The 21,155-nt window shown below is 43.2% G+C and overlaps 1 protein-coding gene across 2 annotated transcripts in view; it reads left to right on the top strand.

Annotated features, from left to right (window-relative positions):
* The first annotated feature begins 7,205 nt into the window (after positions 1 to 7,205).
* The window catches only part of TH (tyrosine hydroxylase), a 35,031-nt gene continuing 21,081 nt past the window's right edge, over positions 7,206 to 21,155 (top strand). Inside the window, exons 1-2 of one of the 2 annotated variants that reach the window (XM_061613089.1) lie at positions 7,206 to 7,295; positions 19,205 to 19,426. In XM_061613089.1, coding sequence (XP_061469073.1) covers positions 7,206 to 7,295; positions 19,205 to 19,426 — 312 coding nt within the window. Of the gene's footprint in view, positions 7,302 to 19,198; positions 19,427 to 21,155 lie in introns of both variants that reach the window. The other variant, XM_061613088.1, reaches the window with a different exon arrangement.

Here is a 21,155-nt window from a genome sequence, read left to right as displayed (position 1 = left end):
ATCCATCTCTTGTTTGGTCTTCCTCTTTTTCTACTCCCTTCTGTTTTCCCCAGTGTTATTGTCTTTTCTAATGAATCATGACTTCTCATTATGTGTCCAAAGTATATGTGTCCAAAGTCAGAGGAAGGCAATGGTAAACCACCTCTGAATACCTCTTACCATGAAAACCCTATTCATAGGGTCACCAAAAGTTGGGATCGACTTGAAGGCATTCCATTTCCATTTTCCATCCATACTTCCTAAGATGGTGAGAAGGAATGACCTTGTCACTTCAGCTGGACCTCTTTTAGGTAAGATTTCTATTTTAATTTCCAATCAGAAATTTTTTTTTGAATGGTATGCTGCACGCAAGCATGGTTGATACAATGTATCATGCTTCATGATATCACTAGGGCCTGCCCCATGATGTCACCAGGGCCTGCCCCATGACATCACTAGGGCCCGCCCCATGATGTCACTAGGGCCTGCCCCATGATGTCACTAGGGCCCGCCCCATGATGTCACTAGGGCCCGCCCCCATTTTCTCAGGTTTTTGGATGGTTTCGACCTGGCAACCCTACAGCCATCACCCAAGATGGCAGTTAGGGACTGATGCAGAGACACAGGAGAGGGGGTGGGAGGGTGTTGGGGAGCAGTGTGACTCTGTACCACAGGGCCAGAGCTTGGAAAAGTTACTTTTTTTAAACTACAACTTCCATCAGCCCCAGCCAGCATGGTCATTGGATTGGGGTGATGGGAGTTGTAGTTCAAAAAAATAACTTTTCCAAGCTCTGTGCAGGGCCCACTCATTCTGGGCACCGGCCCTGATGGTACCCTCCAGATGTTGAGGACTTCAACTTATTTATTTATTTATTTATTTATTTATTTATTATTAATTTGTATCCCGCCCTTCCTCTCAGCAGGAGCCCACGGTGGTAAACAAAGCGCTAAAAACACTTTAAAACATCATAAAAACAGATCTTAAAATACATTAAAACAAAACAGTGTTAAAACATTAAAAAACAACTTTAAAAAAGGTTAAAAACATTATTAAAAACATATTAAGCAATTCTAACACAGACGACGCAGACTGGAATAGGTCTCAACTTAAAAGGCTTGTTGAAAGACGAAAGTCTTCAAAAGGCGCCGAAAAGATAGCAGAGATGGTGCCTGCCTAATATTCAGAGGGAGGGAATTCCACAGGGTAGGTGCCGCCACACTAAAGGTCCATTTCCTATATTGTGCAGCATAAACCTCCTGATAAGATGGTATCTGCAGGAGGCCCTCACCTGCAGAGCGCAGTGATCGACTGGGTATGTAAGGGATAAGACTGTCTTTCAGGTATCCTGGTCCTGATCTGTATAGGGCTTTGTACACCAAAACTAGAACCTTGAACTTGGCCCAGTAGCAAATGGGCAGCCAGTGCAGTTCTTTTATTTTATTTATTTATTTATTTTATTTTATTTATATACCGCCCTAAGCCAAAAAGGCTCTCTGGGCGGTGTACATAAAAGATAAAACAAGCAAGATATATAAATACAGTAAATATAACAGAATCAAAAATCAAAACAACAAGCAACAAAAACCAAGCAACATCAAAATATAACAATAATAAGATACTGTTTAAAATACACTATAAAAACAATTATTAAAATACATCTTAAAATGCCTGGGAGAATAAAAAGGTTTTCACCTGGCGCCGAAAAGATAGCAGCGTCGGCGCCAGGCGTACCTCATCGGGGAGACTATTCCACAATTCGGGGGCCACCACCGAGAAGGCCCTGGTTCTGGTCACTACCCTCCGAGCTTTTCGATGGGATGGCACTCGGAGGAGGGCCTTAGATGTCGAGCGCAGTGTACGGGTAGGTTCGTATTGGGAGAGGCGTTCCACCAGGTATTGCGGTCCCATGCCATGTAGGGCTTTATAGGTCAAAACCAGCACTTTGAATTTAGCCCAGAAACAAATAGGAAGCCAGTGCAGACGGGCCAGAACAGGTGTTATATGAGCGGACCTTCTGGTCCGCGTCAGTAGTCTGGCCGCTGCATTCTGGACTAGCTGTAGTTTCCGAACTATCTTCAAGGGCAGCCCAACGTAGAGCGCATTTCAGTAGTCCAACCTAGAAGTTACCAGAGCGTGAACAACTGAGGCGAGGTCATCACTGTCCAGATAGGGACGTAGCTGGGCTACCAGTCAAAGATGGTAAAAAGCATTCCATGCCACCGAGGCCACCTGGGCCTCGAGAGACAAGGAAGGATCGAAAAGAACTCCCAAGCTACGAACCTGTTCCTTCAAGGGGAGTGTAACCCCATCAAGAACAGGATGATCATCCTCCATCTGGGCAGTGAAGGCACTCACCAACAGCGTCTCGGTCTTGTCTGGATTGAGCTTCAGTTTGTTAGCCCCCATCCAGTCCATTATCGCGGTCAGGCAACAGGTTTAGCACGTTAACAGCCTCACCTGAAGAGGATGAAAAGGAGAAATAGAGTTGCGTGTCATCAGCATACTGATGACAACGTAGCCCAAAACTCCTGATGACCGCACCCAGCGGCTGCATGTAAATGTTGAAAAGCATGGGGGACAGTACCGATCCCTGCGGGACTCCACAATCGAGAGTCCAGGGTGTTGAGCAGTGTTCCCCAAGCACTACCTTCTGGTGACGACCCACCAAGTAGGAGCGGAGCCACTGCCAAGCAGTACCCCCGACTCCCAACTCCGTGAGTCTCCCCAGAAGGATACCATGGTCGATGGTATCAAAAGCAGCTGAGAGATCAAGGAGAATCAACAGAGTCACACTCCCCCTGTCCCTCTCCCGACAAAGGTCATCATACAGGGCGACCAAGGCTGTTTCGGTGCCAAAACCGGGCCTAAAACCGGATTGAAATGGATCAAGATAATCAGTGTCATCCAAGAGCCCCTGGAGCTGGCCGGCAACCACCCGCTCCAGAACCTTGCCCAGGAACGGAACATTCGCCACAGGTCTATAGTTGTTCAAGTTATCTGGGTCCAAGGAGGGTTTCTTCAGGAGCGGTCTCACCACCGCCTCTTTTAGGCAGTCAGGGACCACTCCCTCTCTTAAAGAGGCATTTATTACCTCCTTGGCCCAGCCGGCGGTTCCGGTCCTGCCAGCTTTCACCAGCCAAGAGGGGCAAGGATCTAGAACAGACGTGGTCGCCCGCACCAGTCCAAGGATCTTGTCAACATCCTCGAGCTGCACCGACTGAAACTCATCCAATAAACGAGGACAAGACCGTGATCTGGATGCTTCATTAGGACCAACTGCTATAATATTGGAGTCTAAGTCCCAACAAATGCATGCGATCTTATCTTGGAAGTGCTTGGCGAACTCTTCACAGCGGGCTACAGATGAGTCTATAATATCCCGAGGGCCAGAATGTAAAAGCCCTCGTACAATTTTAAAGAGCTCCGCTGGGCGGGAAAGAGATGCCTTAATTGTGGCAGCAAAATATCTCTTTTTTGCTGCCCTCACCGCTACTATATACCGCTTAGAAGAGGCACTTACCAAAGCATAATTGCATTCGTCAGGAGTTCACCTCCATCTGCACTCAAGCCTCCTCCTCTCTTGCTTCATCACTCTCAGCTCCACGGTATACCATGGAGCTGTATGAGCTCTACATAGGAGGGGGCGCATGGGAGCGATCGTGTCAACCGCCCGGGTCATCTCCGTATTCCACAATCCGACCAGGGCTTCGACAGGAGCACCAGTCTTCTCAGTTGGAAAATCCCCCAGAGCCCTTTGGAAACCCTCAGGATCCATTAGTCTCCGGGGGCGGACCAATTTAATAGGTCCCCCACCCTTGCAGAGGGAAAGGGTCGCTGTGAGCCTAAACTTCAGCAAGCGGTGATCTGTCCATGACAATGGGGTAGATGAAAAAACCCCAACCACCAGATCACCATCTCCATGCCCAGTGGCAAAGATCAAATCAAGAGTATGTCCCGACACATGCGGGGTGACATGTTGGCGATACCCTGCCCCAGTGAGCAGTCTCGCTGCCGCATTTTGCACCAGCTGCAGCTTCTGGACCAACCTCAAGGGCAGCCCCACATAGAACGCTTTACAGTAATCCAGCCTAGAGGTTATCAGTGCATGGACAACAGTGGTCAGGCTATCCCGGTCCAGAAATGGCTGCAGCTGTCTCACCAGCTGAAGCTGGTAAAAGGCACTCCTAGCCACTGAGGTCACTTGGGCCTCCAGCAACAAAGATGGATCCAGGAGCACTCCCAGGCTACAGACCTGCTCTTTCAGAGGGAGTACGACCCCATCCAAAGCAGGTAACTGACCAATTATCCAAACTCGGGAACCACCAACCCACAGCGCCTCTGTCTTGCTAGGATTCAGACTCAGTTTATTGGCCCTCATCCAGCACACCACCGAGTCCAGGCAGTGGTCCAGGGCTTGCATGGCCTCTCCCGATTCAGTTGTTATGGAGAAATAGAGCTGGGTATCATCAGCATACTGCTGACACCTCGCGCCAAAGCTCCTGATGACTGCTCCTAAGGGCTTCATATAGATGTTAAACAGCATGGGGGACAAGATAATTAGGGGGGCTTTGCCCCCTGCTTGCTTCACTTGCCAACACCCCTTCTTGGTCCACTCACAAACCAAGGACTCACTCACACTCTCTCCCACACACACACACACATGCACGCACACCACACACACAGGGACTCCCAACCCCCCTGACACACTCACTCACTCTCTCTCTCTCTGTCTCTGTCTCTGTCTCTCTGTCTCTGTCTCTGTCTCTCTCTCTCTCTCTCTCTCTCTCTCTCTCACACACACACACACACACACACACACACATACACACAGGTCACCCTCCCCTGCATGGGTTGCTAAGCTTCCTCTTCTCCTCCCCTTAGACGTTCTCCTGTGAGCAGGAGGGAGGCGGCTGTCTGCGGTGAGTGGCACAGGGACAGTGGGGAGTGGCCAGGGCATTGCCTCAGCAGCCATCCTTCTCTCCTGCTGCTCCCTCCTCTTTGCCTTCAGCCACTGAGGCTGTCAGTGAGATTGGGGGGGGCAGCAGCAACAGAGCAGGGCGGTTGATAAGGAGCTGCCCCGGGCTGTCCTGACTCTCCTGTTTGGCTCTCCTGGGCTTCCTCACTCTCCCACCTTGCTTGCTCGCTCACCTCATGCCCGCCTCTCTTGCCCGCTGGTCTGCCATTCCCACTTGCTTCACGTGCTCCTGCTGCCACCACACACCCCCATGGAATGATGCTATTACACTGCATGACGGTGTGACAACTTACAGAAATACTATATGTATAGATAGATAACGTAATTAAGACTGATTCCTCCCATGTATCATGCTGCAATTTCTATGATGATGAACTGAGGGTACCCCTTTAATGGACAGCAAGGCGAGCCTACTCTGTGTGGTGGTTGCTCCCTTCCAGTTAAGGAATTATCCCCCCATCACCCTCCTTTTTACAAGTGTAGAAAGAGACATACCAGTCTGTATTGGCTTTTAAGCCACATGGTTAAGTTAGTAGAGGGTACAGTTGCCAAAAAACAAACAGTCTGACCCTTAAAAAGAAAAATGTGACAGAATACAAGGGGCAAAGCTGCTCTCCCCACCTCCATCAGCCATTTTAAACATTGATCACACCTCAGGAGAATAGACATCTTTGGATCCTCCTCCAGATCCAACAAAAACTGCTGGGCTCTGATTCTGGATCTATGCAACACCACAGACGTTGAGCTATGCCCTGGCTTCACCACCAGATTGTTCTGAACTCTGCCCCTGGCCCCGAGGATGCCCCATACCAGGGCTCATCCTGGTATCAACATATACCAATGAGGTCTGATGGGGATGGGTGGTTAAGGAATATGAATATAAAGACTGACAGAGTTGCTGGGATTCAGTAGTATGAGTTACAGTTAGTGCCAAAGGTCGTAAGTGCTATCCTCAGCGAGTCCTACTGAGGATGATGGGGTGGTTATATCCTTTCTTCATGAGGGACAAGTTGATTGTTCGTTATTAATCATGAGATTTAATTAGAAGCTCTGTGTTCAGAAGCAGTATGGTTCTGTGCACCGGGTGCTAGGGATGGGGGATACAAAGTCAATAGAACAACACCCATTTGTATCTGGGATTTTGTCTTTGGTATTCACCGAATGGGACAACCCCCACACCGGCCTCTGTGGCATTTCATGCACCCCTTTCTGAGTAGCTGTGGATGAACAGGCTGCTCCACACAACACAGGGCCAGCATTTTGGTAAAATGTTCCATTTGCCATTTGAGTGACCCAATTTACCAGCCTACACTCCCACTCCTAATTAGGGCTGCGGGATACATTTGATTCAGTTCGCATTTAAGGGCGAACCTGCCTAATTCACACTTTCTGAAAGAATATGTGAACCGAGAGGCAGCCATCCTTCATCTGCACTTCTCCAGATTTCGCAATGCAGAGCAAGTAAGCTAAGTAATGTGTGCAAGAATGCACATGCTAGAATAAAATATGCATACATATTCATGCATTCATGAAAATAACGTGCAAAAATGCATTAGGGAAAATTGCTTTGCAGAACTGCATTGAAAAAGGTGTATATTAGGAGAAATTCCCACTAAAATGCTGATGCATTTCCATGAGAAATTTAAAAGAATATAATAATCATGAACTGATGTGGAAATATGAGGAACTGTACATAAGACTAGAAAACTGAGAAACGGAGAGAGCCCCAATAGACTGATTCACCTATCCCAATGCTTAATACTGCTCCTAGGTCCTAGATCTTATCTAAAATATCTTTGTTTACCCATACAGAGCCATATGATTAACACAATATACCTCTCGTTTGTTTTCTCCTCTTCATTTGTTGTTTGGCAGTGTTAAGACGCCCACATTAACGGTAATTCACACTGGAACAGAGCCCTAGGAATATACAGCATACACAGTGTAAGCTGCGATAAAGCACAGGGGGGAGCATTTTGCCTATCAAGTACTTTGGGGTGTAAGAGAAGAGTCCGTGGTGGATTTGCAGAGGCTGGGTGCCTGTAATCTTTGCATCAATTAGATTTAATGGGATACAAGTGCTTCTTTCCTTCACATCTGCTCCCTCCTCCTCTTTTCTCCCCCAGGCTGAAGAGAGGGAGGTGGGCAGAGGGGGATCAGAAAGGGTCTTTGACGTCAGACTTGCCCTATAAAAGTCTAGGGAAGGGAAGGGAGAGGAAAGCTGAAAGCTGAGCCGGTGCACCAGCAAGGATGCCAACCCCAAACTCCTCCACTTCTTTGGCCAAAGGCTTCCGGCGGGCAGTGTCGGAGCTGGACTCCAAGCAAGCCGAAGCCATCATGGTAAGAGAAGACCCCTCTAATCCCTTTCAGTCTAGCCACCTCCAGCCACAACTGCTCTGTCTGAGTAGCCATGACTGGCAAATGGAATGGTGGGAGAGAGAACGGCCTTTTTTCTAGAAATTCCAGAATTCTAGAATTTCTAGAACATCATTCTGTGTAAGAGAACCCAGAGGCTGGACAAAATCCTCCATTCGAAATGCTTCAGGGATTGTGTCAATAATTTGCATGCAATGATAATATAGCTGCCAAAGAAAAAATGTCACTTTTAAATGCAGAAATAAGATGCTAAAGAAAAATAGTAAAGAATGGCAATGACAGTGGTATGGTGTTAAGAATTATGTTCTAAGTAAAATAATGCCAAAGAGTTTTATTTACCACCATCACCATCTAATAACTAAATTTCCATGAAGGGATTTTGATTTCGTAATGTTAAAATGAGAGGTTTGTTCTATTCAAGTGCAATGGAAATCTCCCCCTCTTTTTTTGCATTGAATCCACAAGACAGTGGGGACTCAGACCAACTTTCTAACTGTTACTATGCGACACTACAATCCTTTCATTTTTCTCACTATGGTTTGTGACTCTCATATCTGTGTTATATTAGGTTTTTGCGTATAGCAGATATGCAAGGAGAAAAAGACATAAAATGAAGACTTTGTGTACCTAAACCAGGTTGAGTTAAATTTTCATAAATTCTTCTAGCCAGGTTGGGAGTATGTGATCCTTGGTTTTCATTGTCATCTTCTTTAGTGGATATGTTCCTGCATGCTTCTTAGCTTCTGCATCTTACATAGATGTCACAGAAACTTCATGTCAGCCTTCCTCAGTCTGGTGCCCTTCAAAAACTTTGGTCTACAACTCCCATCAGCTCCAGCCAGCATGGTCAACAGTTAGTGATGATGGGATTTGAAATCCAAAAATATCTGGAGGGCACCAAGTTGAGGAAAGCTACTTTTGGAGGTTCACACATGCATGTTCTTCATTGTATGATGACTGCTACATCAACCCATGACTCACATGTGTGAGTGAACACCACAGGTCAAATGCCAAAGGTAGAAATCACCGTATGCAAATATTTTTTTTATTTGTTCAGTTCACATACTAGGTTGCCTGTCATCAAGTGTATAGAAATAAAATGAAGTGTACTGCATGCCTTGTGTGAACCAGCCTTCGAAGGCTGAGTCAGGAAGCTGCTTACCCTGGAATTTTATCATAGATTACAAGGAGGTGTCAGACATACTAAGCAGTGTGAGAGCTTGAAACTAAGGGCCAAACAACATGAGATGTTAAATGTGTGGTCCTATTTCATTGGCTTTTTGGGGGGTAGGGGCAGCTAGGAGGATCAAGGTGGTGATTTTATGTCAGGACCATGATGCAGGAGGGAAGAGTTTAAGTGCCCCTCTCCAGGTACACCATGGTTCTGATACTGAGGACCATTCATAGCTGCTATTTAACCACCAATCAAAATGTATCATGTAGTTTGGCTCCTAGATGCTAGATTTCAGGTGAGGCGGTTTTCTTTATGTTTAGATAAAGATCTCCTTCAACCCATTAGTGGCTAGTATCTCATATATTTGTACAAGATTCATTCTGGCTTCTTCACAGGTTTTTTTTGGGGGGGGTATGTGGTGCTACACATGAAGGACTTCCTTGAAAGTTCTGCTGCATAACTCCCAATAAAATGAACTGAAGTTTCATAACTTTTCTTTTTATGGGCGTTGGGCAAAATAAATCCCTCGTGGATTCTGCCTTTGGGCATACAGCACAGCTCCATGCTGTCTTTAGAACCACACAACTGCTTTTCTATACAGAAGTCACTTCTTTGAAGAATGATGTACATTCCCACTGCAGATAACAACATATGATGATCCTACATGAGTGTATCCCACTAAATATTTACATCTCAGAAAGCCATAGCCAATTGTGTCTGCCCACCATGGGCACGCATAGCAATTCACACACATTTTGGATCATCACAAATTATAACTTTCAGTGGAAATCACACAGAACCCTGTATCTGTTCCTGTGCACTTTCCATGCAGGAGTGTATAAGATCAAGCTCTTAGGCACATATGACATTGATAGATCAGCTTAAATCAAACCATTGCAGGCTCACTCCTTTGTGAATTACAGCCTTCATACTGAAGTGGATATATTGAAAGTACTTGAGCTATCTCAGAGGTAAGGGGTTGAAGACTGCATATTTGTCTTTGGGAATGCAAATATTATTCTCCTGACTTAGAAATAGACTTAGACTTAGGAATGTAATGAGGTACAATAACTTGTAAAGGTCTGTGGTCCCCAAATGGGTACTGCTCCTGCACGACCTATACTTGAAATAATGGTCTCCAAATGTTATATTAAAAACAAAACCCAAAGGGACCAGTTTCTGTTACCCTCAGTGTTGCACCTCTTTGATTGTAAGCACCTATCTAATGCGGTTGGATTTAAAAAAACAAAAAACACCTGCATTTCTGATCATTGGTGTGGTATAAGAGATATATTTCTGCAAATTGATTTGCATTAGTAATAGTGGGCACTGATCTGCCTCCAATGGAAAATGCATCTTGCCTAAATCTGAGTGACTGTAAAAGCTGTATCTTATGTTCAGGGAGAGGTGAGAGCCGCTGTAGCTTCTTCAGTAAAAAGCTTTTCACAGAATTTAGCAGCCAAATGAAATCTAGCAGAAATCTGCGGCTAGTATCTGCAGAATAGCAGGCACTAGGACCCTGCAACCAGGACCTAGATGGGTGCCCATAGTCCACCCTACATTTGCTTTCACAGGCTGACACAGTACTTCCTCCACAGTGCATGCTACTCCATATAAGTGTTTCTCCATCCCAAACCAAGGAAATTGCATCACACATTATGTAAATTATTGATATTCCTTTATTTGTGACTTTTTTGTGCTGCCTTTCTCCATACCTTGCACCCGAGGAGGGCTACCTGCCAGTAATAAAACAATACATCAAGTCAAAATACTAAGCAAAGGGCTACCATAAAAGAAGGCAACCAAAACACTGACATAACCTAGATGGCAAAACCAACAACAATGGGTAAAACTATGTTCACGCTGCTCTACCTGCTTTTTGAAAAAGAAATATCTTTATGCTCTCTGGGGATTTGTTCAGGCAGTCCCCAAGATATTCTTGCAGCTGAATTTGGGTTCGTTGGAATACTTTAGCACAGATTCTGCCTGCTCACTGTATGCCTGCTCACACTCACATATACAGATCTGGGTATATTTTGCTATAACCTTTTTTTTTCCCCATAGCCAAAGGACACATCACTTTTTTATCACATTTTTCAAACTATAATTCTTTTCCCTCTCACAACAGGTTGCTAAACTTCCTCTTCCCTTTAGACATTCTCCTGTGCGGAGGAGGGAGATTGCCATCTGAGATGAGTGGCACAGGAACTGTGGAGAATGGCCAGAACAGCACCTCAGCAACTGTCCTTCTTTCTCACTGCTTCCCTCCTCCTTGCCTTCCGCCTTGAGGCTGTTGGTGAGATGCAGGGGGAGCAGCAACAGAGCAGGACAGTTGATAAGGAGCTACCCCTGGCTTTCCTGACTGTCCTCTTTGGCTCACCTGGACTGCCTTACTCTCCCACCTTATATGTGCTGGTCACATACCCATGTGCTTGGCATCATTGTGAAGGAGGTAAAAAAGTGGAAGGCATCCAATAAAAAGAAACAGAAAAAAGGTTGCAAACCAAGAATGCCAAAGATGAAAAATTAATTATTAATTAATAAAAATATATATTTATTGTAAATCCTTATTAAGCTGCCCAACGCGTTTCAGCCAAACATAGGCTTTCATCAGGGGCTAAAATTAAACAGAAAAAACGTAATCAGACCAAATATATATATAGACAGACTTATATAGGATACATAACAACTATAAAATTCTTTAAACAATACAAAGGAAACATATACTGTTTTTCCAAAACATGTTCACTTTGGAAAAACAGTATATGTTTCCTTTGTATTGTTTAAAGAATTTTATAGTTGTTATGTATCCTATATATGTCTGTCTATATATATATTTGGTCTGATTACGTTTTTTCTGTTTAATTTTAGCCCCTGATGAAAGCCTATGTTTGGCTGAAACGCGTTGGGCAGCTTAATAAGGATTTACAATAAATATATATTTTTATTAATTAATAATTAATTTTTCATCTTTGGCATTCATGGTTTGCAACCCTTTTTCTGTTTCTTATCATTGTGAAGGAGCCAGACATGCACATGTATGTAGATTAGAGTTCCTGTACCCAGCAGGGACTCTTGGTTGTCTCAGGATTCCCTCTTGCATAGAGCAGCCCTATGTGCAACATCTGTATGCGTGCATGGTCCCTCCACATTGACACCAAATACATGGCCTGGGGGGGGGGGCTGACTGATGCATGCATTGGTATGGCTGGTGGACATGACCCCCTTATGCATTCATGAATTCGTGAGAAGGGGAATTTGAACCTCCCCCTGTATTCAGCCCCAACAGCAAAGTGAAAAGCAAAACAATGCCAATTAGAAACAATATTGCAACTCCAATGGCCACTTCCACAGGATTCTTGGCAAATCCAGCCCCCACCAATTATGATATTGCTCGCTGATCAGTCCACACAGAGAGGTCACCGACAGATGCATAGCAAAGGCAGGATGCCATGATGATATCACACTATACAATCCACACCTCCTCTCCCCTTTCAGAGCTTCTGATGTCTCACTGCTAAGGAGAAGGACAGCCAACACCTACACCCACCAACTCCAGGACTCCCTCAAACAAGAATTTGAACCCACCAGCAGCTCAAACACAGCCTTCAAACAACCCTTTTCACAGGGCCAGAGCCAGCCAGGGAAAGAAGCGCCATTCTAAACACAACATGTTCACACGGTAGCCCAATAGGCAGTGGAGACAGTTGCTCCGATGTCAGTGGGGCAGTGAATCTGCTCTGGGTTTTAGTCTGGACTTTCAAGGTGCTGTCCAAGGTGCTAAAATCTATTCCCAGACTATTTTCAGCACACAGGACAGTTCCTCGAAATTTCAGATTAAAACCTGGAGAAGATTAATTACTCCACTGATATTGGAGCCAACAGTCTCCACTACCAATAAGTATGAGGTGTGGCCTGTAGGTAGGGATGAATAGATTAGTCTGTGGGCCATATCAATTCCATATATATTTATTCATAAACCCATTCCATCCTGCTTCCACATTAATCTGTGATTGAAAAAAAATCCATACAAAAAATCATTTACATATGCACTTAAATCAGTATTTTATCTCAAGATATGTATTTAAATACAAATTTTTATCTCAAAGTATGCATTTCTAAACATATTTTATCCTAAAATACACATTTAAAAATGTATTTGGTTACTTTTGTAAAATTTGGAGAATTTATGTATTCATATCACATGACATTGTTTCCTAATTATATGTGCATTTCAAACAACTCACATGAGAGTAAGGGCTTAACAATAGGTTGCAACATTGCTCATTTGCATCTAGAAAATAGCTGGCTTTGGACACCTGGTGTGCTGAATACTGACTCTTGCATACAGTGGCTCCTTAAAAACATTCCAAACCAGAGAAGACCTTCAGAAGACTTCTGGTGTAAAACTCGTGGTGAAAACAAGCTGAAATTTGTATCTAGCTAGCAGAAGTGAAACCTACATCCAGCAAAAGTTCTCGTGGCATGGAAATTGTTGTTGTTGTTTGACTATTAACTGCCACAATCGCTCCTGCAGTTACCTTTTCTACCCTGACATAAAACAATAAATACTAAAGACAGCAAAGAAGGAAACAGCATCATGTTAGCGACATGCATAGCAGAGGTGTTGAGGCTGAAGACAGACAAACAATAGTTATTTCAGAGAGTTGAAGGTGGTTCAGGCATTCATAGGTGCTTTCGCTGTGTGCACTTATCTCACTGCCATCACAGTTTATAGTGTTAAATACTGCTTTCCAAACCTGTATGATGACCAGCAGTGACAGTGAGATAAATATAAGTATGCAGGCAACTGTCTTCAAAGCCCTTGTCTGTCTCTTCTCTAGCCACATTCTTTCTTCCAAAGGACTTATGAAAGGCAAACAAAAAAAGTCTCAACTTACCAGTGAAGACCAGATGCTTTTCCAGGTAGAGAAAAGAGCAGTATGAGACGGACTCCCTTTTCAAGCTACTGCCTTCTGAATCACATCAGTGATCATCCTTTCTTTCACAGAGCAGCAAGTTTTAGACCAGCCGTGATGTCAGTGTGGCTGGTAATGTTTGAGGCTGAGGTTTTCTTTTAGCCTGCCTTGCTGAACCCATGCAATATACTCTGCAGGTACCTTTAGAAAAAGACTACCTTGCAAGGAAAGTAGATTTATTCATTTCTACCCCACCTCTTAGGGCAAACCCTCACAAGGCAACTTACAATGAAAATGTTAAAAACAGAACAATGGATGTTGCGCAGTAAAATAGCATTAGATTAAATATATTTAGGGGGCCAACAATAAGGTAAATAAAAACTCAGCAGATTTTTTTTTTAAAAAAAGCTACGGCAACTAAGCACATTTACAGAGCGAGTGTGGTGTAGCAGTTAGAGTGTTGGACTGGGACTTGGGAGACCAGAGTTCAAATCAAATCCCTGCTTGGACATGAAGTTCCCTGCGTGACCTTGGGCCAGTCACTGTCTCTCAGCCTAATCTACCTCAAAGGGTTGTTGTGAGGATAGAATCAGGAGGAGGAGAACCATGTTTGTACACTACCTTGAGTTCCTCAGTGAGAAAAGGTGGGATATAAATGTAATAATAAATAATTTAAAAATTACTAGAAACTTTGTTGAAATGTAACATGCTTGTTATTTATATAACTTCATTTCATTGTTGTTATATTTTTTCTGCTTACTTCCAAGTAACTGTGCCTAAAATACTAATCAAAAACAACAAAGTTGTTCACTGAGGTTCTTTCTAAGAGACATGGATTAGTATATCTAATTATTTAAATGTATTTAAGGCACTATCTGTTATTACATTTCTTTTTTAACATTCTTTTTATTCAATTTCTTAAGTGTACAGATCAAATTCTTCAAAGAAATATAGATACCTGCTACAATATACTAATATATATAGCTTATACAATCAAAGCATGTATACATATATAAATAAAGGGCGGGACACAACAAGACAAAAAATAAAAATGTTTCAAAATTATAATAGTAATATAAAAGGGGGGGTTCAAAAATTAGAGAGCTGCTGAGATTAATGTAAGCCTTAAAAACCATAGCATGTAATACACTAAATCTCTAAGTAGAGATTTAGGAATTCACTTTTGGTAGACAAGTTTAACCACAGTAAATTCCAGATACTATCCAAAGACATCCCTCCATAAAGAGGCATGAGTTGATGATGGACAGAAATTAGACTCACCCACAGTTACATAGCTTATAAACATAAACCAGGTAATATGAAAATTATCTTTTTTATTTGGGTCCTGCCTCGCCAACCTTTGTTGTGTTAACTTTTCCATCAAAGCTATGTTCTAAACCTAAGAATACCATACATCTATACTGCAGTCAATCCAATGACGAGCAAGTACAATTCTTGCTGCCACCAGTAAAGTAACTCTTAAATCCTTAGAGAGCAGTGATAAATTATCTTCTTGGAAAATAGACAAAAGAGCCATAAGAGGGTCAGAAGTAATGTTCTGCCCTGTAATCAACCCAATCTCATGAAACACATTTTCCCAAAATGTCTCAAAAGCAGTACACACCCACCATGTATGAAAAAAATTCCCAAGCACTTCACATACTCTTCAACACATCAGTGTAATGTTATTATTAATTTTATGCAGAATTAAGGGAGTTAGATACCACCTATGAATAATCTTATATGAGTTTTCATGCAGTTTCGCTGATATTGAATGAAATGGGAGTTTATCCCATAATTTTTCCCATTTTGCAGGATCCATATCCATACCCACATCTTCCTCCCATACTTGTTGCAGACTATCTAGATTCCCAGCAGTTATATCTAACAATATTTTATATAAAGAGGATAGAGAACCCTTATCAGTGAATGTTTCCATCAAATACTTCTCAAACGAAGTCAATGATTTCCATCCCTGCTCCTCCACAGTACATATTGTTGTGAAGTACTGAACCTGAAGTAACTGATGTCAAGTACATTGATGTGGATGTAGTTTATCCTGAATTTGTTTCAATGTAAGTGGGACTCCATTCATGATTATGTCAACTAATGTGTAAAACCCCTTCATCTCCCAAGTCTGATAGCTTATTCTGATAATAAAATAGTGGATGATAAAGAAATTGAATAATAGGAGTTGGCTGAGAAATCAAAAGCTTTCTCCATGACCTCCAGAAAGACAAGTCTGTTATTACATTTCTGATGTACAGATTTCAACTTAATTCAGCACAGAAAACATATTCATTTGAAATTCACTCTTCAACATTTTTATTAACGACTTGGATGAGGAGGTACAGAGCATGCTTATCAAATCTGCAGATGATACAAAATTGGGGGGGCACAACTAATACTGTGGAAGACAGAAACAAAATTCAAAGGGACCTTGATAGACTGGAGCATTGGGCTGAAAACAACAGAATGAAATTCAACAGGGATAAATACAAAGTTCTACACCTAGGAAAAAGAAACCAGATGCACAGTTATAAGATGGGGGTTACTTGGCTCAGCAATATGACATGTGAGAAGGATCTTGGAATTGTCGTTGATCACAAGCTGAATATGAGCCAACAGTGCGATGTGGCTGCAAAAAAGGCCAATGCTATTTTAGGCTGCATTAAGAGAAGTATAGTTTCCAAATCGCGTGAAGTATTAGTTCCCCTCTATTCAGCTCTGGTTAGGCCTAATCTTGAGTACTGCGTCCAGTTCTGATCTCTGCACTTCAAGAAGGATGCAGACAAACTGGAACAGGTTCAGAGGGAGGCAACAAGGATGATCAGGGGACTGGAAACAAAGCCCTATGAGGAGAGACTGAAAGAACTGGGCATGTTTAGCCTGGAGAAGAGAAGACTGAGGGGAGATATGATAGCACTCTTCAAGTACATGAAAGGTTGCCACACAGAGGAGGGCCGGGATCTCTTCTCGATCATCCCAGAATGCAGGACATGGAATAATGGGCTCAAGTTGCAGGAAGCCAGATTTTGACTGGACATCAGGATAAACTCCTAACTGTTAGAGCCATGCGACAATGGAACCTATTAACTAGAGAGGTTCTCTAGAGTGGGCTCTCTGACACTGTAGGCATTCCAGAGGCACATGGACAGCCAGCTGTTGGGAATGCTTTGATTTGGATTCCTGCATTGAGCAGGGAGTTGGACTTGATGGCCTCATAGGACCCTTCCAACTCTACTATTCTATGATTCTATGAAATAAGTTATTTCTCCCTTATTCTTAATGGCACTGCAAGAACTATCCAACATTTCTCTTGTGCTGGATGCAAAATCCCAGCACCTGTAATGAAAAGTATAAAACTATTATTTCCAAGACAGCATTTCCATAAGACAGCTCACAGTGGTTTATCATGAAATAGAAGAAAAACCCTTGTGAAGTACCCAGGGGTCCTTAACAGAGTCCTTACCCCTCTCTGTACCTTGGCACCCCCTGGCAGTCACTAGGAAGGCCAATTTGCATAGGCATCTACATAGCCCACTTTTGATACTGGCATTAAACCCACAATAGAATAACCCGATGGATTGTTAGCTGCCAGGATCAACAGGATATGGAGCAGTAGGACTCTACTGTAGCTTGGCTAAAAGGCTCAAAACAAGGATGTGGGGTGAGATAATACAGATTATTCAGAATCCAGTTAAACCACACCAGCTGTACTTTAACCAAAAAGACAGATTTATTAACAAAATAGACAGGACATAGGATTGCAGTCTGTTGACATAAGCAATAAAACGTTGCTCTAGCTTCTGCACTTGCCCTCCTTACCAACATAGGCAGGCAGCTTCTCTTATGTGCCGCAGGATTAGATCAGCCTAGAAATAGCAGTCTTTCCTTCTTTCCTTCTGGAGGATGACCAACGTGTACTTCAAGTAGCTTCCCTACAGCTAACTCCAGGTGAAGACCCTGGACACGGGGCTTGGCTAAACCTATATATGTCTTTGCTGGTGAAGTTGACATAATGACCTACACTGCATCAGGATGTTGGCAGGGGTGAAATAAGGCTCACAAAGGTCAACCTTGATTGCTCATTTAGGAAGGAAGAGTGAGAAAGGAATGCAGGACAGACCACCAAAGTCTTGCCATGAAACTAAAGATCAACTCAACCATTTTATGCATTTTCTACAATTTAATGCTAACTTTCCCATTTTGCTGTGATATCCCCGATAATCCTGTGTGAACAATTTTTTTTAAAGGCATCATGGTAGTCTCTAATCAAGCAGAAAAAGCAAGTCAGTGGCTACTGGGGCATGCTGGTACAGCAATTGCAAGTACTCTTGAATGAAAAACATTATCTTAACCCATTCCAATCTGGGTTCAGGCCTTGTTATGAGACTGAATTAGCTTTGGTCACCCTGATGGGTGACCTTCATTGGGAGAAGGACAGGGGGAGTGTGACTTTGTTATTCTTACTTGATCTCTCAGTGGCTTTTGATACCAATGCCTATACTATCCTTCTGGATCAGCTTGATGAGCTGGGTATCAGAGGCACTGTTTTACAGTGGTTCCGATCCTATCTTCAAGGTCATTTTCAGAAAATAGCATTGGGTGATTGTCTTTCAGCAAGTTGGAAGTTGTGCTGTGGGGTGCCGCAGGGTACCATCTTGTCCCTGATGCTGTTTAACATCTATATGAAGCTCTTGGGAGTAGCCATCAGTAAATTTGGGGCAGTTCACTGATAATACCCAGCTCTATTTCTCTGTAACATCTGAATCAGAAGAGGCTGTGCAAGCCCTGGACTGGTGCTTGGGCCAATAAACTGAGTCTGAATCCTAGCAAGATGGAAGTGCTGTGGGTTGGTGGTTCCTGTGTTCAGATCCATTGCCTGCTTTGGATGGGGTCGTACTCACTCTGAAAGAGCAGATGGGGGTGTTCCTGGATCCATCTTTGTCACTAGAGGTCCAGGTGACCTCCATGGCTAGAAGTGCCTTTTACCAGCTTCAGCTGGTAAGACAGCTGCGGCTGTTTCTGGGCTGGGATAGTCTGACCATTGTGGTCCATGCACTGGCAACCTCCAGGCTGGATTACTGTAATACGTTCTATGTGAGGATGCCCTTGAGGTTGATCCGGACACTGCAACTGGTGCAAAATGCAGCAGCGTGACTGCTCACTGGAGCAGGGTATTGCCAACATGTTACCCTGCTGCTGAAAGATTGCACTGGCTGCCCATTAGCTACTGAGCCAAGTTCAAGGTTCTGATTTTGGTGTACAAAGCCCTATACAGCTTGAGACGAGGATACCTGAAAGTTCATCTTACTCCTTATATACCCAGTACATCACTGCACTCTGCAGGTGAGGGCCTCCTGAAGAAACTTATCAGCAGATCTGTTCCACACAACATAGGAAATGGACCTTTAGTGTAGTGGCACTGACCCTTTGGAATTCCCTCCCCTTAGATATTAGACACGCGCCATCTCTGTTATCTTTTTGGTGCCTACTGAAGACCTTCCTCTTTCAACAAGCCTTTTAAGTTGAGACCTATCCCAGTCTGTGTCTGTACTGAAACTGCTTTTTAAGATGTTTTTAACACTTTTTTAAAAAAAAGATGTTTTTAAAGATGCCTTGTTTTAATATATTTTAAAGTCTGTTTTTAAGATGTTTTAAAGTGTTTTCATTGTTTTTGTTTGCTGCCCCGGGCTCCTACTGGGAGGAATGTTGGGATGTAAATTTAATAAATAAAATAAAATAAATAAATATTTCCCTCTTGCATTCTTTCTCAGTCCCCACAATTCATTGGCAGACGACAGAGTCTCATAGAAGATGCCAGAAAGGAGAGAGAAGCTGCGGCTGTGGCTGCAGCTGCAGCTGCTGCCTCTGAGGCTGCTGAATCAACTGAAACCATCGTCTTCGAAGAGAAAGATGGGATGGCTATGTTAAACCTTTTATTCACACTCAAAGAAGCGAAGACTTCACTGCCATCCCGTGCCCTAAAAGTATTTGAGGTGAGCCGATGATGTTGCATTTTTGGCTAAAGCAAGGGCACACTTTTTGGGGTGAAAAAGGACAGCCTAGTAGTTCATATGTTTCTAGACACCTGAAATTAAATTGAAGGTAGGACTGGGTCTCAGTAGAATGAGTTATTGCCCAGAGCCAAATTCAGCATACTTGTTTTCATACAGGAGGAATCAAGATTATGTCCCTAATTATGCAATGCACCATTTACAAGTGTGCTCTTTGCATATTGGTAACAGAGCGTGCCACTTTTGTGAGACCACTTTGGTTGGAGGGGTTAGGAAGAACTGATGCGCTGCAGTTCTGGTGAAAGAGACTAACCAGACTGTGGAATTAGGAAACTCTTATGGAGGACAGCCTTCCAAGTCCCAGGCCCTGCCTGTTACTTATCTGGCAACCATACATCTAATGCAGTAAACGGACCTTTAGGATTATGGCACACACCCTTTGGAATTCACTTCCTTTATATAGTAGACAGGCACAGTCTCTGTTGTCCTTTTGGCACCTGTTGAAGATCTTCCTCTTTCACAAGCAGAGATCTTATGCCAGTCTGCATCTGTGTTGGAATTGTTTTTAAAATGTTTTTAAAGGTATTTTGTTTTTAAGGTGTTCTTTATGCTTTGTTTTTAAGATGCTTTATATATGTTTTTAGTGTTTTATTGCTTGTTTGCCACCCTGGGATCCTTCTGGGAGGAAGGGTAGGATATAAATTTAATAACAAATAAAAAATAAATAAATGGAAGTCACTGATTGGTCCACAATTCTTGGGTTGGGCATGCTCAGTGGTTCTGGAATTACTTGATCTGTCTCTTGTTTGCTCTCTGCTTCCTCATACAGCTACATTCACCTAGGCTGGGGATGAGGAATCTGTGGTCCTTCAGATATTGTTGGACTTGTATAATCCCTGACCATTGTCTGCACTGCCTGGAGTCAGTGGGAGTTAGAGCAGCCTTTCCCAACCTTTGCTGGACTACAGTTCCCATCATTCCTGACCATTGGCCATGCTGGCTGGGGCTGATGGAACTTGTAGGCCAACAATCTGGGGACCCAAAGGTTGGGAAAGGTTGAGTTAGAGTCCAAGAACAACTGGAGAGCCACAAGTTCCTCATTTCTGGCCTTGCTGTTTTCTTGAAGGTATCTTTTCCTTTAAGTCCCAGTTCTCACTTGCTTTGCTGTTTGCAAACTTCCCTTCCTCCCATCATTGTTCAGGTCAAAAGTCACTTGCAATGTTGTGCAGACCAAGCAAGTTGCTTTCAACCTGGGAAGAGAAGGATGGTTGATAAACAAAATGATGGCATGGCCACATGTGGCCTAAAAGCTACCAGTTGGCCACTCTTGACTTAAAGTCTGTTCCATGCACAAAAGGCCATAATGAATGATGAGACAGAGAATGAGGTAGGGAGATGATAAACAGAATAGAATACTAGATTGATCAACAACCCTCAGATCATTGTGTACCTATCCTTAATATTTGTGTTCTTTTAATTTAGAAGTGAGAAGAACTCAGTTTCTGCTTCTATAGTTCCAATGAAAAGCTCAGAAATTCCACACCATATGACAACCTCCAGAAGTAAATTGTTACCAAAGAATCCTAAACATTTCCCAGTATGTACTTCCACAATTCAAGGCTGTATGTGTGCACTAATGTGAAGCTTATTTTACAGTCAATTTAATACTATGAACAATATCCCTCCCAGAGAGAGAGAGAGAGAGAGAGAG

The sequence above is a fragment of the Rhineura floridana genome, chromosome 2, assembly GCF_030035675.1.
Source record: "Rhineura floridana isolate rRhiFlo1 chromosome 2, rRhiFlo1.hap2, whole genome shotgun sequence".
Lineage (NCBI taxonomy): Eukaryota > Metazoa > Chordata > Lepidosauria > Squamata > Rhineuridae > Rhineura > Rhineura floridana.
This window is presented reverse-complemented; position numbering and strand designations above follow the sequence as displayed.